The following is a 12,636-nucleotide window of genomic DNA, read 5'->3' on the forward strand; positions in this document are numbered from 1 at the left end:
TTGGTGTGGCATGTAGCGGTGTGGCATGTATTGTAATGTTTTTTGTTTATTTTTAAACTGTGGTGAGGCGCATGCTGAAGGTCTATAAAAGGGGACCTGCTCCCTCTTCCGTCTTGTTTCTTTATCCCTCGACTCTCAAAGCATCTGCCAACGCTCAACTCTCAAGTCCATCATGAGAATCCTGCTCTGGTGCCGACGACCTCGTCCGCCTGACAAATACAACATAACCCCTTGCAAATGCTGCTACTACTATATTGCTACGATCGCAGGTATGCATTATCTTTGTATTTTCCCACGCGTATTATCCAGTCTCATTATTCTGATTTTACTAGTATCTGAACATCCTCTGACTAAAGAATTTCGGAATCAAGGGCTTAGTAGGATTTCTCTCGTGATGTGGGCTTAGTTACCCGGTTAGAACCAACCGTAATGCCTTGCATGTGTAATTGGGCCTAGTTGTAGTTGGTTGCACGTACCCCAGTTCAACCCAGGCTGGAACCTGTAGCGAGTTAGGATAGGGGTGGGTTATGAAGGGTTGGACAGGCTGGCTAATTGTAAATTAGAACCGGCTGTAGTGGGTTGGAGGGAGAATTTGTCTCTAGTGACATTTTCTACCACCTGCACACTAAGATGTATGGCTTTTGCAAAAAAGATATCTACAAGGCAAATGGGCTCATGCAAACGTATCTACAAGATGCCTACTCTACCATCAATTTTCCAGCAACAGGTCTAATCACAACAGCATCCTTTTCACCAACAAAGGCCGCCAAGTCCGCCAGCCATCGCTCGGCTTCCCCCCCAAATCCCATCAGAGCCATGAGGAGACGCAGCGAGGGACTACCGATTTTGATTTGCTGGGTGAGATACACGACGCATCCAGACGATGAGGAAGGTGCAGGGGATGTGATCTCGATCGTCCATGTTGATGTGATGGAGCTCAGATAGACCGAGATAGGCCATCGCGCATCACTTGGTAGAGGTTGATGCGAGCGGACTTGCAGCGAGTTCTTTTCCTGATTATTTTTTTAATTGCGGTAAGTGAGCTTGACAGCTTGAGCAAAATCAGGAATCAAAGATGGCCACACCTCCTCGATGACTGTTGTCAGTGTTTTCCTTCCCCATTTGCCCACCTCTATCCATCTTGACAATGCATTCCTTTCCATGATCTCTCCATCTGGCCTGCCCGCTTCATCTTCCTCCAAAGGTTCTGAAGCTCCAATAATATCTCGCCGCCACTTTGAGTACTTTGCCCAGTCAGTGAGACAATTCCACACTACCGCAGGAGGTTGACTTGTCAGCTTTGTGGCCCGCACAACCACAAACTCATCCTTCATAATTCTCCCAGCTGCATAAAAGAACAGGACAACATCGACCGCAAGGATAACCAACAGGGTGGGAACCAGCCAATACAAATGGCGTGTGGCAAACGCGGCTGCTAAGAGAATCAAAGAGGTGGATGGGTCTTCCAACGTGTCCTCCCCAAACAACTCATCGTCCTCGTCATCATCTCCTCCGACCGAACACTGTACCGTCGTCGCAAAAACCAACCCACAAACCAAAATCCCCAGGTAGCGAGCTGAAATGCTCATGTTTAGGTGGTGGATGTAAACTGTGAGCTCAAAAAGATCGAAGATTCTAAAAACGTGACCGCTGACTTCACCAGATGACACAATCGGACCTTTTGACTCTGGCCATGTTCCATCAACCTCTCGGCATTCCCTGGCAAATAAACATGGGCAGCACAACAATAAATCCAGACGATATCAAACTGATCGTTTCAGACGTTGACGGGACGCTTTTGGACTCGCACCACCGTCTCCATCCTCGTACACGATCGGCCATTCTTCACCTTCGAAAGACACGGCCAGACCTCCCTTTCATTATCGCAACGGGTAAACCGTACGCAGCACTCGCAGAAGTACGAGAAGAACTGGACCTATCACATTTCCCTTGTATTCACCTAAATGGCTGTATGGTTTATGGTCCCGGGGGCTCTGTCATGCGACAAGACGCACTAGATCCCACCGTTGTTCTTCAGATAGTAGACATCTTACGCCCTATGAACAAGTCTACTTATCTTTATGTGCAAGATGAAGTGTTTGAGGTAATTAAGGATCCTGCGGGAAGGAACGGAAGGGCTTGGATCGATGTGCTTCGAGGATTTGGAGAGGATGTGAAGCCTGCGCCTGATGGGATCTTGGATCATGTTCGGGAAGGGCAGGTCAAGGTGCAAAAGGTGGTTGTACTTGCGGATGAGAAATATATTCCAGGTAGGCCCTACCGTCTGACACGAATGTACTCTTCTGTTCAATGTCCTTACTGACACGTACTTTGGAAAATCTGGAGATATCCGCAAAAAACTTTCTGCATTTCCACCTGATGCCTGCTCACAGACCAGCGCCCTCTCCTACGCCATTGAACTGATTTGCAGTACATCGTCAAAAGAGTTGGCCTTACAAACATTGATAGATTCGTTAGATGTCACCCCTCAGAACGTTCTGGCGTTTGGCGATGGTGAAAACGATGCTGGTATGTTAGCTTTGGCAGGACATGGAGTAGCTATGGCCAATGCTATGGACATGGCGAAAAAGAGAGCCAGATACACAACTGGAACCCATGATGACGGTGGAGTAGGAATGTTTCTAGAGGAGGTCTTTAACATAGAACCTGTAACTAATTCCCGTAACCCGACGATTAACTAAAGTAAAGCAATGGATAAAAAGCCAGCTCCAAAAGCTGTTCAAAACCCCGTCGATCTACTCGACGCAAGACTTGCCTTCCAACACAGTTGGCCCCATTTGCCAATTGCGTCTAAATTACGACACGTGATATTTCGGACTGGCGACCCCATTTTTGCAAAGTCAATTGGCAATCGACGAATCGTCCTCTAACCCACACCGAAACGTCAACGTCAACGTCGACTTTGGTATGTATGAATGATTGTTGAGGAGGGCTGATGACGGAGGATGCATAACGATGGGTAGAACGAATTGCTGGATGGATGGGAGAGACGGATGGATGGATGGATGGGCGTAGACTGGAATGGGACCGTGCGCGGCATCCCATGCGCGAGGAATGGCAAGAGGCCGACATGGGACAAGTACGAGAATGCCGAACAGATTGTATGGAGTTTGTGGATTAGTCGGAGGAACGACAGTGAGAGACGAGCGGAATAGTAGATATGGAGAATTTGTCTGCGACCTTTGACATGGATTCTGAACAGCTCCCATTCCCTTTCCTGACACTTTGCAGGCCGGAAACCCCGATAGTCATACACCATGAGGTCCATCATTCAGGAAAATGACATCCCCATCCCCGAGGGTGGTAAGTACTTGGCGATTCTTTTGATTGTAGCGTTGGAATTCGTCTTGTGACGCAAAATGGATTCCAGTGACGGTTGACGTCAAGGCCCGACTTGTCCGCGTGAAGGGCCCCCGCGGTCAGCTCGTCAAGGACTTCAAGCACGTCAACATGGAAATCCTCCGCCTCTCCAAGTCGAAGCTGAAGATCAAGGTGTGGCACGGTGGCCGTAAGCACAATGCGTGCATTCGTACCATCTCTTCCCACATCGAGAACATGATCACGGGTGTGACCAAGGTGCGTGGGCGGCGGGAAATGATTTGGCACTCTCACGCTCTACGGGTGACTGAGATTCCGATGACACTTTCAGGGCTTCGAGTACAAGATGCGCTTTGTGTACGCTCACTTTCCCATCAACGTCAACATCATCAGCGATGGTGCCGAGGTGGAAATCCGTAACTTCTTGGGAGAGAAGCAGATCCGCCGCATTAAGATGCTTAATGGTGTGAAGATCGACCACTCCACCGCCCAGAAGGATGAGATCATCCTTACTGGTAACGACATTGACAACGTTTCCCAGTCCGGTATGCATCGACTTTTGAAGGGGGGATTTTGTTGAGAAATATGAGCGCATGACTGACAACGATCCTCTCACTTAGCCGCCTCCATCCAGCAGTCCACCACCGTACGGAACAAGGATATCCGTAAGTTCTTGGACGGTATCTACGTTTCGGAGAAGGTGCGTTTTACTTGGTTATTGCCTCTGTTGGAGCTGTGCTTAACCGCACGTCTTTTACAGGGTCTCTTGGTCAAGGATTAAATGTATATGGGTTGGGAGTAGGTCGCATTGTACACACGGGATTCGACTTGTCTCAGCTTGTATTGGAACGGGGCCGCGATGGTTGTGGATTGGCGGTACTGTTTAATATATTGTTGAATGAAAGCAAGACGATGCACAATTGATCAACTGGGAGACAGTTAATGGTCTCACGATATTATTCACCATGTCACTGTACTAATTTGCAGCCACAGTGGACATCAGCACAATCATTCTACTAATGTCTCCTACTAAAACCCAAATGCCTAAACAAAGCTATACAATATCTTCCCGGGTATTGCTTGACTGTGTAGTTAGATATGTCACCACATCTTTATGGCCATTGATTCTAGCTAATCGCATAGCCTCTCCGCCATTGGCCCAAACATCCGCACCAGCATTTTCGCATAAATATATAACGTTTGACAGTCTACCTTCCTTTGCGGCAACCGCTAGTGCAAGGCCAGCCTGATATCGAACATCTGCACCGGCTTCAACTAGGGTTGCGCACACTGCCACCTTGTCCGCCGCCGCTGCGACGACCAATGCTGATTCGTGTGTTTCCCGAAAAATGGTATTTGGACATAGTCCACCTTTTTTAAGAAGGAATTCCACAACATGGGGATGCCCAGACTGGATGCCACTATACAAGACGACGTTATCTTGTGCGCGTAAATCGAGTCCATGCTTCATTAAAAGGGACAGAGTAGGGACATTTCCGAGGGTTGCGGCGCGAGCTCCAGCCGCACACATCACCCTGTTCCGTCCATGTGTAATATTGCTTGCAAGGTAGGAAATAACTTCAGAATTTCCGTACTCGACCGCCCGCACCAAGATGAACGACGTCACAGTGGCCCTCTCCTCTTCGACCAAGTATCTGATAACCGGAATGTGTGATAATCCAGCCCTAAAGCCTTGTTCCAATACAATCGGGTATGTGAGCCGCACTTGGCGGGGTGAAACACCTTGTTGCCCGCCATGTGCAAAAGTATCCTCACAACCATCACCCACATCCTCATCATCCCATTTCCAACCGCACACACGCTGACTTAATGCTAGTAATTCAGCCACAAGGGCCACTTTCCCAGCCCAAGCAGCCACAACAACCGCATCCCTCAAAGCAGGTAGCGACGAGTCAATTTCTCTGCATCTGTTCAGTAATATGCGAATCACTTCAGGAGTACAGATATGCCAATGTGAGCATTCTGCTAGAAAGGAACCGCAAGCTGGTTCCTGATAATGCCGAGCAAAGAGAAATGACGCTCGAGCGGCTGACGAAAACGCAAGCGCATTGTAACAGGAGCGGGAAACGGTGACTAGTGCAGAGTTGGCAGAAAAGAGGAGGATGAGTTCTAGGAGGGGAGTGGGGAGGTCGTGTAGGTTGGGTCTATGGACTGAGCTGGTTAATGTATGCATTGGTGGTTGGACTAGGGAGAGTCGGGGACCTGACAATTCTGTTCACTTGTCTTGGCTCGAGCGATTACGTGATGCCAATCGAACACGTGTTCCGATCGGGGGTAACGATAAACAGTATCTAGTTGACGGGATGTTTTCCATAAAAATAAGAGACCTCGTAATACAAAAAAGTTAAAAATGAATTGATGCTTGAAGTTGCCATGCTATGCTATGTACTAAATTCTATCATGCTGCATCTTTGTCCCCTTTTTTCTTATCGTCGCCATTGCGGTCTTTTTTGAGCTTATCAAATGCTGCCCTGAAGAATCCTTTTCCCGTCTCTTCCTTGCCTGGATTTTTGTCTCCTTCTTCAGAATCTTTTGGTCCAGGGTTCGACGATCCTGGGTTTCCCTTCTTACCAGTGCCTTCGACGTCAAACGCTTCCTCCAATAGCTTTCTCTGTTTCTCGGTCAAAGTCTTTGGCAAAGCCACGTTCAGAGTGACCCATTGGTCTCCCCGCTCATCGCCCATTCGGTCAATCTTTCGTACCCCCCGCCGTCGGAGGCGTTTCTTTTCCATCGGCTGGGTACCTGGAGGTACTTGGAGCTCTACTTCCCCGTCGATGGTTGGTATCCGAATCGTTCCTCCCAAAAGAGCCTTCTCAAGAGGTACGTCAGCATTGACAAGCACGTCCGCACCGTCACGTTTGAATGTTGGATGGCTTTGCACCTATAATGTAGGCACACATTAGATTAAACGCAAAATCAGGCTGCTTGTGACCAGTCACGTACATTCAACCGCACAAAGAGATCCCCTTCTGGACCGTCACCTTCCAGCGGGGCATTTCCTTGACGCGGCAGCCGCAATTCCAACCCATCGTATACTCCTGGTGGGACTTTAACTTCCACCGTTCGTTTCTCCTTAACACGACCAACACCATCGCAAGTGCCACATTTCGCGTCCGCAGGAATGCGCACACCCGTTCCGCCGCACGCTTGACATGTTGACGCCATATGAAATCCTCCTCGAACAAACGACACCTTTTTGCGGTGGAATTATGAGGATTAGCTGGTAGCGCACACATATCGATATATGAAGATCACAGTACCTGACCAGCACCTCCACAAACGTTACACCGTTGTGGTTTATGCCCTGCCTTCATTCCAGATCCAGTACACGGTTTGCACTTTACGATGCTCGTAAATGTTATCGGTTTCGTTGTCCCCTTGGCCGCATCCATGAAAGAAACATTCATCGAAGTCTTGATATTCCGGCCCACCGCATCAAAGCCACCGCGACCTCCCATTCCGCCCATGCCAGGCATACCGCCAAAACCACCAGTGAACAGCTGCTCAAAAATGTCTTGCGCATTTCCGTGAAAGCTGCCACCGCCACCAAATGGACCACCTCCAGCACCACCTCCGAATCCATTGAAGCCGCCAAAACCGCCGCCAAATCCACCGGCCCCCGTGGGTCCTTCACCGCCTATGCAAAGAAAGTTATGGTCATTAAACCTACCCAATCCCAACTGTTGGCAATATTAACACTACCTGTGAAGGCAGAATGGCCGAATTGGTCATAATTAGCTCGTTTCTGATCATCAGATAGGATCTAGGGCAAAATGAATCAATTAAAGCGATCATTGTGATCAGAGGCGTTTAAGTGACCACATACATCGTACGCTTCTTGTATTTCGATAAACTTATCCTTTGCGTTCGGATCTTTGCTCGTGTCAGGATGATAATCGCGCGCAAGCTGTACAATCGAAGATAAATCGCCGTGAAATCGCCACAAATATGAGATCTAACCATACGGACCTTGTAATATGCTTTTTTGATCTCATTCGCTGAAGCGTCTCTGTTGACTCCTAGAACCTGATAAGCGTCACGCTTTGGAGACAAAGACGACGCTACAATGCGGAGCAGGTTAAACAACATTCCATCAACAAATGCAACAGACGTGAGACGTACGTGTTGAATGGAATGTTCGCTGTCATGTAGAGCATTGTGCTTGAGTTGACAAGGTTGATAAATAGTAAACATTAACAAACACAACCTACCTTTGTACTTGAGCCAAGCCCTTCGAAACCTCCCTTACATGGCTGATTGCAGTTACGAAGATTGCCAGTAGGTCGCAATGGGCGTTCATACTCCCGTTGCCGAACAGAGCTGATGCATCGCGCTTTTGCAACAAATGGTCGCCCTGCAACGTTCAGACAAGTAGAAGTTCGAAGTAGAGCTTTATTCACATGAACCGTAGCTGTCGATGTGCAAGTCATGTTGAAATGGAACCCCAGTTTCCGCCTATGCTGTAGTTGATGCTCAAAGATCGGTGATCTCGTAAAGTTGGGACACTTGAACTTTCAAAGTTCCGACCCTTGTTGCTATGACACCTGGAACCTTCACGAAACGCGAACACGTTTTTGTATTAGGTAAGCGATCTGGGAAGCAATGTTCTGCTGTCTTTCGGGTCCGACTACCCAAATTCCAGCTATTAAGCAGCGTATGAACATGATATTGCTTAAGGGTCAATCTGAGTCTATAATGTTGGGGAATGTTGAATTCATTCAAATATCCGTAACTTTTATGGAACATTCTACAACCATTTACCGAAATAGAATATCGTGTGGGGTTAGACGCCAGTTCCGCTTGGTGACCATCCGTGTGTGCCTTCCTTCGAGCATTGGGCTCTACAAGCGGAGTGTCGCTGCGACTTTTAACTAAAGCAGTCCCGTCAAGGCATATTGTGATGCTGTTCAGAACGACATAGATGGAGAGAGACAGTCATGGAATGATCAAGAGGGAGCGCGCCTCGTCGCTATCCATAATGAAGTGGAAGCTTACAGGTATTCGAAAGCATTCCCAAAAACGAGGGCATGATCCTCGAAAGCTTATGCACGGAGTATACCATGGATCTCCGTCCTTTTGTCCCGTGGATTGGTCGATTTAGGGCTTAGCTTAGTGGGAGACATATCCAACAGCTTGCAGTAAGTTACCGTAGGAAATGCTGGACATCGCCAATTAACCTAGGATATTTGCTAGCAAGATATTTATTGATAGACTTCTTCACATGACATTGGAAAGCAAATACAAATTGCAAATACAGATAAGCGATCAAAATGATTGACTTCCATCACCAACCATCACTGGAGTTAGAGCTTCGCACGCTGTCGATCGCGACAAGCTCTGATTCTGGTCCAATACCATAGTAACTTAACAACTTGTCATCCTCCAATTGCCTTTCGGCAAACATCAGCGTCATGTCGGTTTCCATCCAGGCTTCACACGAAAGCATGTCCTTCAATAGATTGACGCTGTCTGATTTGCGCACTTTAAACTCGAATCTTTTTCCATCCACAGTCTTTACGAAGATCCGAAAGGCTTTCTTTGCCTCTCGTTTTCGCTTTGTGTTTGTCTTCTGCGTGTCAGAATCAAGATTTTGGACGTTATCAGCCGCCGGCCAAATCTCCTCCTTCGGTTTTTGGTGAAAGTTCGACAAATACAGCTGACATGTCCTATTGAATCTCTCCGGTCTTTCCGCAAAATCTTCATCGGGATTATGACCAATAACTTTCCCGCAGAACGCTTCACACTCTGCACCGTATCGATTGGTATCCAAAATATGACAGTGCCAGGCGAGTTCAACATATGGCGAGGGCGATAACTCGGTCCCATCGTAGTCTTGAACACTTGCTTTGAGAATGAGGAAGCGAAGATATTCGGTGACAATGGACATTGAAACGGGAAGAGTAAAATCATGGCAGCGCATGAGGCGGGAGACGATGAGTCTGTAGTCGATGCGGCCAAGGCGAGACTCCAGCGTAGCGAGGTCGGTTATGAGAGGGGAAGGGATATCGACGGGCATTTGGCCTTTCTTGTTATTATCCTTGACCATCATACTGATATCCTGAAGCTTGAAGATCAGAAAGCGATAGACTGCGTCAAAAGGTCAATGTAAATACGAGTTGTCCTTTGGCGTCCGATGGGTTTATAAACGAAATAATCGCGGAAGCTTCAAGGTGACATAATGTGAGCTGGAGGCTATCCGTCGCTCGGTTTCTCCCACGCGACAGCAAGCCCCGCTGCAGTATTGTCCGTGTGCCCGTAGACAAGCTGTCAAACTCACCCTCGATTCTGGCAATACTCCCATGTGTGGCTTGCAGCTTCGAAAGCCCCTACGGAGTGCGCAACATCAACATATCTGACGTTCTTAACTGGCGTCAATAGAAATCATGTATTGTGTTTTTAAGGCGCTACATCATACGCTATATAGAAAAATAATTACATGTACACGAATAAAAATATCTATCTCAGAACAATGACTGAACGAGTCAAGGAGTGATGGCGATCTACACCGGTCGGAATCTGCATAAACACAAAAAGGAATCAGTTTACCGATTAACATCAAACAAGCAAAAACAGGCTACATACAATGGCAAAAAATTGCCTACAATCGCCAGCGGGACGTCAAAAATGTCCCGTTTGATTGTAAAGCAAAAGGCACAGGGTACCGGTCGACCAGATGGTGATAACAATGTACTCGTTGTCATCACCGACTGTTGTGAATTGTCGAATGCGATCAAACTAAACTTTTCCCAATACTCCACCGCAGATGAATTGTCCATCAATTCATAAATGTAGCTCTTTTTCCCAAGCAATTGTTCCCGTGGCCATTGAGTAAGGATAGAAAATTCTTTCCCAACGAGTGCTATCTCGCCTGTTCGCCGCCAAACCACGGTCGGAGTGCCCGACGATCCAATGAGCTTGTCAAATTCCTGTTTAGCAAAAGGTGAGAATAGGTATATGCCATGTACTCTTAGAGCCTCATGGCATACCAATATAGTGCGCTGGAAACATTTTTCCATAAACACAAGATCTTCTTCTGACAAGTTCATGATTTGCGCCATGAATGATGGTCGGAATTGAGCCAACGCACGACAAATGCGCATGATATCATTCTTTTCCATTCTGGGGTAAGGCAGAGCATGTGAGATGTAATGTAACCTTGCTTCTAATCAATATTTGCCGAATGACATACCGCTCCTTCACATGTCGCACCAGTGAATGGAATCCCTCTCGATAATCGTAAGGACGAAGCACATTCTTGTACACTCCACTCGTACGACTGTCGGCGTACAGATCATCAGACCCGGTGACGGGGGAATTTGTAGTAGCCATCGATTCTCGCTGTCCAACACCTCCTGGATCGTCGCCGCCGTCATTCTGATTTGAGTCCAGTCCATTCAGATCCATCTGGGGCCCCATTCCCATATCTCCCAGCGGGAAAGGAGAAGCATTGCCATTGGCTTCTCCGATAGGTGGAGCCCCAAGCATATTTGAAAGGAATGAATATTCCAGGTTGACGGTTTTGGATCCAAAGTTGAAATTTGGTGCGAGAGGAAAGCCAAGAAGCGAAGAGTCCACGTTGTTGGGGAGTGTTGTAGCGGAGGTATCTTGGGCTACCATACGGGATCAGCAAGTGCCCTATGCACACAATGCAACTGAGTATATAAGAGCTTCACCTGATTGTTGGGTATTGGCTGGCGGGGCAGGGGACGGTGTACTTGTTTGCGCTACAGAGTCTTGTTGAGGCAATGAACAATAGAGTTAGGCAAATGAATTGGGACATGTGTGTCATTCTCATCCCACCACTGCCCGCAAAATTCAACGTACCATCAACATCCTGTAGGTATTTGGCCTTTTTTCGCACGCCGTCAGCGCATGTGGCGGCAAGGTCTCGCTTAACGCACCGAGAACATGGTCGCACTAGAAACAGTCATATATACCGGTCGGTTGGTGTGAAATAGGAGAGGCAGTACGAACTAGCAACATACTATCATCGCAGGTCAAATGAGCCTTTTGACAGTGTCCGCAAGCCCGAGAAGCCTTCTTTCGCTTGCTCTTTGGTGGGTCCGCTGGTGTGTCGACCATGTTGTATACAAAAAATTCGAGTTCTACTAGTCAAACAGAATTCAAGGCTTCGAGTCTAACAATGCTCGCTAGCGGATTTATCGTTGTTAAGAATGTTGGTTTCCTAATGGTGAATTGCAATCTTGTCCTCGTCGTCGTCGTCGTCGTCAGCTGGCAAAACGTTGGGCCTTATTAAAGTCTGAGTTGAAAACTTAAAAGTGTGCCACGCGAGGTGTCACAATTGGAAAAGCGCAGCCAATGGTTAAATATGGAAGAAATGCATTGCAAGGCGGTTTGAAGGATGGTTTTGGGCATCTGCTGGGCATCATGATGGATGTTGTTAGCTCTTGAACGAATATTTCCTGAAGCTTTGTTGATTCTGGCTATCGTTTCTTAAGCAAATAACAAGTCTACCGGCTTGACTAGGAAAATGTCAGTTAGAATGGATTTGACAATGGTAGCACAGTCTTTATCCCTTTGTCGAGTGGCCAAAGTCTGCCAACCCTGGCATTTTCATGTTCCTTTGAACAGATGAGGACAAGAAAAGCTGTAGAATTGCAAAGATGTTTTGAAAAGGATGTTGAAGGATGTGTTGCAACACATCTCGGTCTCGCAACAAGAACGCTTGTAGCAGATTGTTGTGTGTCGCTCTCTTAAAGGATTTGATGCCCATCATCGCACATTGAATGAGATTTGCAAATACATGTATCCTCTACGAATTCCCTTCTCCCATCCTATTGCCAAAATCAATGTGCGTAAGAAACCGTCGTCCGTTTGTCGTCGTGAAAGCAGCAAAACCGTTGGTTGATGCTCACGTCATTTGGCTTTGGATGATTCATGTGCACGCGTATGCCGCGTCTTCCCTGACCTTCCACAGGATTTCATCGTTTGGGGGCAACTATAAAAAGGGCACCACGCTTCTTCCCCCTCCCCTTCATCAGCTTGACCCGCTGCTTTACTTTTTTACGTCCAATATTTTCACGTCTTCTCCAACCGTCATGTCCGCTGCTCCAGAAAAATACCGCAAAGAGCTTGCCGAGACTGCCAAAGCTATTGTTGCCCCTGGCAAGGGTATCCTGGCCGCAGATGAATCAACAGGAACTATTGGGAAGCGTTTTCAGAACATTCAGGTCGAGAATGTAGAAGAGAACCGGAGAGCGTATCGAGAATTGCTCTTCACCTCTGGCAAAGGTATATCCACGTTGAATGAAGCTG

General features: G+C 47.5%; 7 protein-coding genes across 7 annotated transcripts; 2 read left to right on the forward strand and 5 right to left on the reverse strand.

The window, feature by feature from the left end:
* Positions 1–512: 512 nt before the first annotated feature.
* On the reverse strand, positions 513–1,692 carry SPPG_04174 (uncharacterized protein). Its single transcript, XM_016752420.1, has 2 exons — positions 1,086–1,692; positions 513–1,013 (listed from the first exon to the last, which is right to left on the reverse strand). The coding sequence occupies exons 1-2, from the start codon at positions 1,587–1,589 to the stop codon at positions 699–701; spliced, it is 819 nt and encodes a 272-aa protein (XP_016609121.1). The 5' UTR covers positions 1,590–1,692; the 3' UTR covers positions 513–698.
* SPPG_04175 (cof-like hydrolase) lies at positions 1,557–2,777 on the forward strand. Its single transcript, XM_016752421.1, has 2 exons — positions 1,557–2,270; positions 2,347–2,777. Exons 1-2 carry the CDS (start codon positions 1,664–1,666, stop codon positions 2,700–2,702), a joined length of 963 nt encoding a protein of 320 aa, XP_016609122.1. The 5' UTR covers positions 1,557–1,663; the 3' UTR covers positions 2,703–2,777.
* Positions 2,778–2,844: 67 nt separating this feature from the next.
* Positions 2,845–4,275, forward strand: SPPG_04176 (uncharacterized protein). The gene is made up of 6 exons (XM_016752422.1): positions 2,845–2,926; positions 3,253–3,324; positions 3,392–3,597; positions 3,671–3,884; positions 3,960–4,039; positions 4,100–4,275. The coding sequence occupies exons 2-6, from the start codon at positions 3,279–3,281 to the stop codon at positions 4,118–4,120; spliced, it is 567 nt and encodes a 188-aa protein (XP_016609123.1). The 5' UTR covers positions 2,845–2,926; positions 3,253–3,278; the 3' UTR covers positions 4,121–4,275.
* Positions 4,276–4,286: 11 nt separating this feature from the next.
* SPPG_04177 (uncharacterized protein) lies at positions 4,287–5,544 on the reverse strand. Its single transcript, XM_016752423.1, has one exon. The coding sequence runs from the start codon at positions 5,531–5,533 to the stop codon at positions 4,394–4,396; it is 1,140 nt and encodes a 379-aa protein (XP_016609124.1). The 5' UTR covers positions 5,534–5,544; the 3' UTR covers positions 4,287–4,393.
* A 94-nt stretch (positions 5,545–5,638) lies between these two features.
* SPPG_04178 (chaperone DnaJ) lies at positions 5,639–7,877 on the reverse strand. Its single transcript, XM_016752424.1, has 8 exons — positions 7,572–7,877; positions 7,483–7,501; positions 7,330–7,421; positions 7,187–7,267; positions 7,063–7,123; positions 6,621–6,997; positions 6,304–6,552; positions 5,639–6,241 (listed from the first exon to the last, which is right to left on the reverse strand). Exons 1-8 carry the CDS (start codon positions 7,788–7,790, stop codon positions 5,759–5,761), a joined length of 1,581 nt encoding a protein of 526 aa, XP_016609125.1. The 5' UTR covers positions 7,791–7,877; the 3' UTR covers positions 5,639–5,758.
* A 662-nt stretch (positions 7,878–8,539) lies between these two features.
* SPPG_09178 (uncharacterized protein) lies at positions 8,540–9,460 on the reverse strand. The gene has a single exon (XM_016757335.1). The coding sequence runs from the start codon at positions 9,407–9,409 to the stop codon at positions 8,645–8,647; it is 765 nt and encodes a 254-aa protein (XP_016609126.1). The 5' UTR covers positions 9,410–9,460; the 3' UTR covers positions 8,540–8,644.
* Positions 9,461–9,726: 266 nt separating this feature from the next.
* On the reverse strand, positions 9,727–11,623 carry SPPG_09179 (uncharacterized protein). Its single transcript, XM_016757336.1, has 7 exons — positions 11,346–11,623; positions 11,185–11,277; positions 11,034–11,093; positions 10,550–10,970; positions 10,347–10,479; positions 9,943–10,286; positions 9,727–9,876 (listed from the first exon to the last, which is right to left on the reverse strand). The coding sequence occupies exons 1-7, from the start codon at positions 11,440–11,442 to the stop codon at positions 9,861–9,863; spliced, it is 1,164 nt and encodes a 387-aa protein (XP_016609127.1). The 5' UTR covers positions 11,443–11,623; the 3' UTR covers positions 9,727–9,860.
* Between the last annotated feature and the right edge of the window lie 1,013 nt (positions 11,624–12,636).

Source organism: Spizellomyces punctatus, assembly GCF_000182565.1.
Source record: "Spizellomyces punctatus DAOM BR117 chromosome Unknown supercont1.6, whole genome shotgun sequence".
In the NCBI taxonomy this organism is placed as follows: Eukaryota; Fungi; Chytridiomycota; class Chytridiomycetes; order Spizellomycetales; family Spizellomycetaceae; genus Spizellomyces; species Spizellomyces punctatus.

What these genes read in the sequence shown, in the direction of transcription:
- SPPG_04174 (XM_016752420.1), bottom strand. Translation starts at nt 1,589, where the DNA reads ATGAGCATTTCAGCTCGCTACCTGGGGATTTTGGTTTGTGGGTTGGTT. An exon ending in TGACAACAGTCATCGAGGAG is followed by an intron (nt 1,014 to 1,085) that starts GTGTGGCCATCT and finishes AAAAATAATCAG; the next exon opens with GAAAAGAACTCGCTGCAAGT.
- SPPG_04175 (XM_016752421.1), top strand. Translation starts at nt 1,664, where the DNA reads ATGACACAATCGGACCTTTTGACTCTGGCCATGTTCCATCAACCTCTC. An exon ending in GGATGAGAAATATATTCCAG is followed by an intron (nt 2,271 to 2,346) that starts GTAGGCCCTACC and finishes GAAAATCTGGAG; the next exon opens with ATATCCGCAAAAAACTTTCT.
- SPPG_04176 (XM_016752422.1), top strand. Translation starts at nt 3,279, where the DNA reads ATGAGGTCCATCATTCAGGAAAATGACATCCCCATCCCCGAGGGTG. An exon ending in CATCCCCATCCCCGAGGGTG is followed by an intron (nt 3,325 to 3,391) that starts GTAAGTACTTGG and finishes AATGGATTCCAG; the next exon opens with TGACGGTTGACGTCAAGGCC. An exon ending in TGATCACGGGTGTGACCAAG is followed by an intron (nt 3,598 to 3,670) that starts GTGCGTGGGCGG and finishes TGACACTTTCAG; the next exon opens with GGCTTCGAGTACAAGATGCG.
- SPPG_04177 (XM_016752423.1), bottom strand. Translation starts at nt 5,533, where the DNA reads ATGCATACATTAACCAGCTCAGTCCATAGACCCAACCTACACGACCTC.
- SPPG_04178 (XM_016752424.1), bottom strand. Translation starts at nt 7,790, where the DNA reads ATGACTTGCACATCGACAGCTACGGTTCATGTGAATAAAGCTCTACTT. An exon ending in AAATACAAGAAGCGTACGAT is followed by an intron (nt 7,124 to 7,186) that starts GTATGTGGTCAC and finishes ATTTTGCCCTAG; the next exon opens with ATCCTATCTGATGATCAGAA. An exon ending in ATCTCTTTGTGCGGTTGAAT is followed by an intron (nt 6,242 to 6,303) that starts GTACGTGACTGG and finishes CCTACATTATAG; the next exon opens with GTGCAAAGCCATCCAACATT.
- SPPG_09178 (XM_016757335.1), bottom strand. Translation starts at nt 9,409, where the DNA reads ATGATGGTCAAGGATAATAACAAGAAAGGCCAAATGCCCGTCGATATC.
- SPPG_09179 (XM_016757336.1), bottom strand. Translation starts at nt 11,442, where the DNA reads ATGGTCGACACACCAGCGGACCCACCAAAGAGCAAGCGAAAGAAGGCT. An exon ending in ATACCTACAGGATGTTGATG is followed by an intron (nt 11,094 to 11,184) that starts GTACGTTGAATT and finishes TGCCTCAACAAG; the next exon opens with ACTCTGTAGCGCAAACAAGT. An exon ending in GTGCGACATGTGAAGGAGCG is followed by an intron (nt 10,480 to 10,549) that starts GTATGTCATTCG and finishes GCCTTACCCCAG; the next exon opens with AATGGAAAAGAATGATATCA.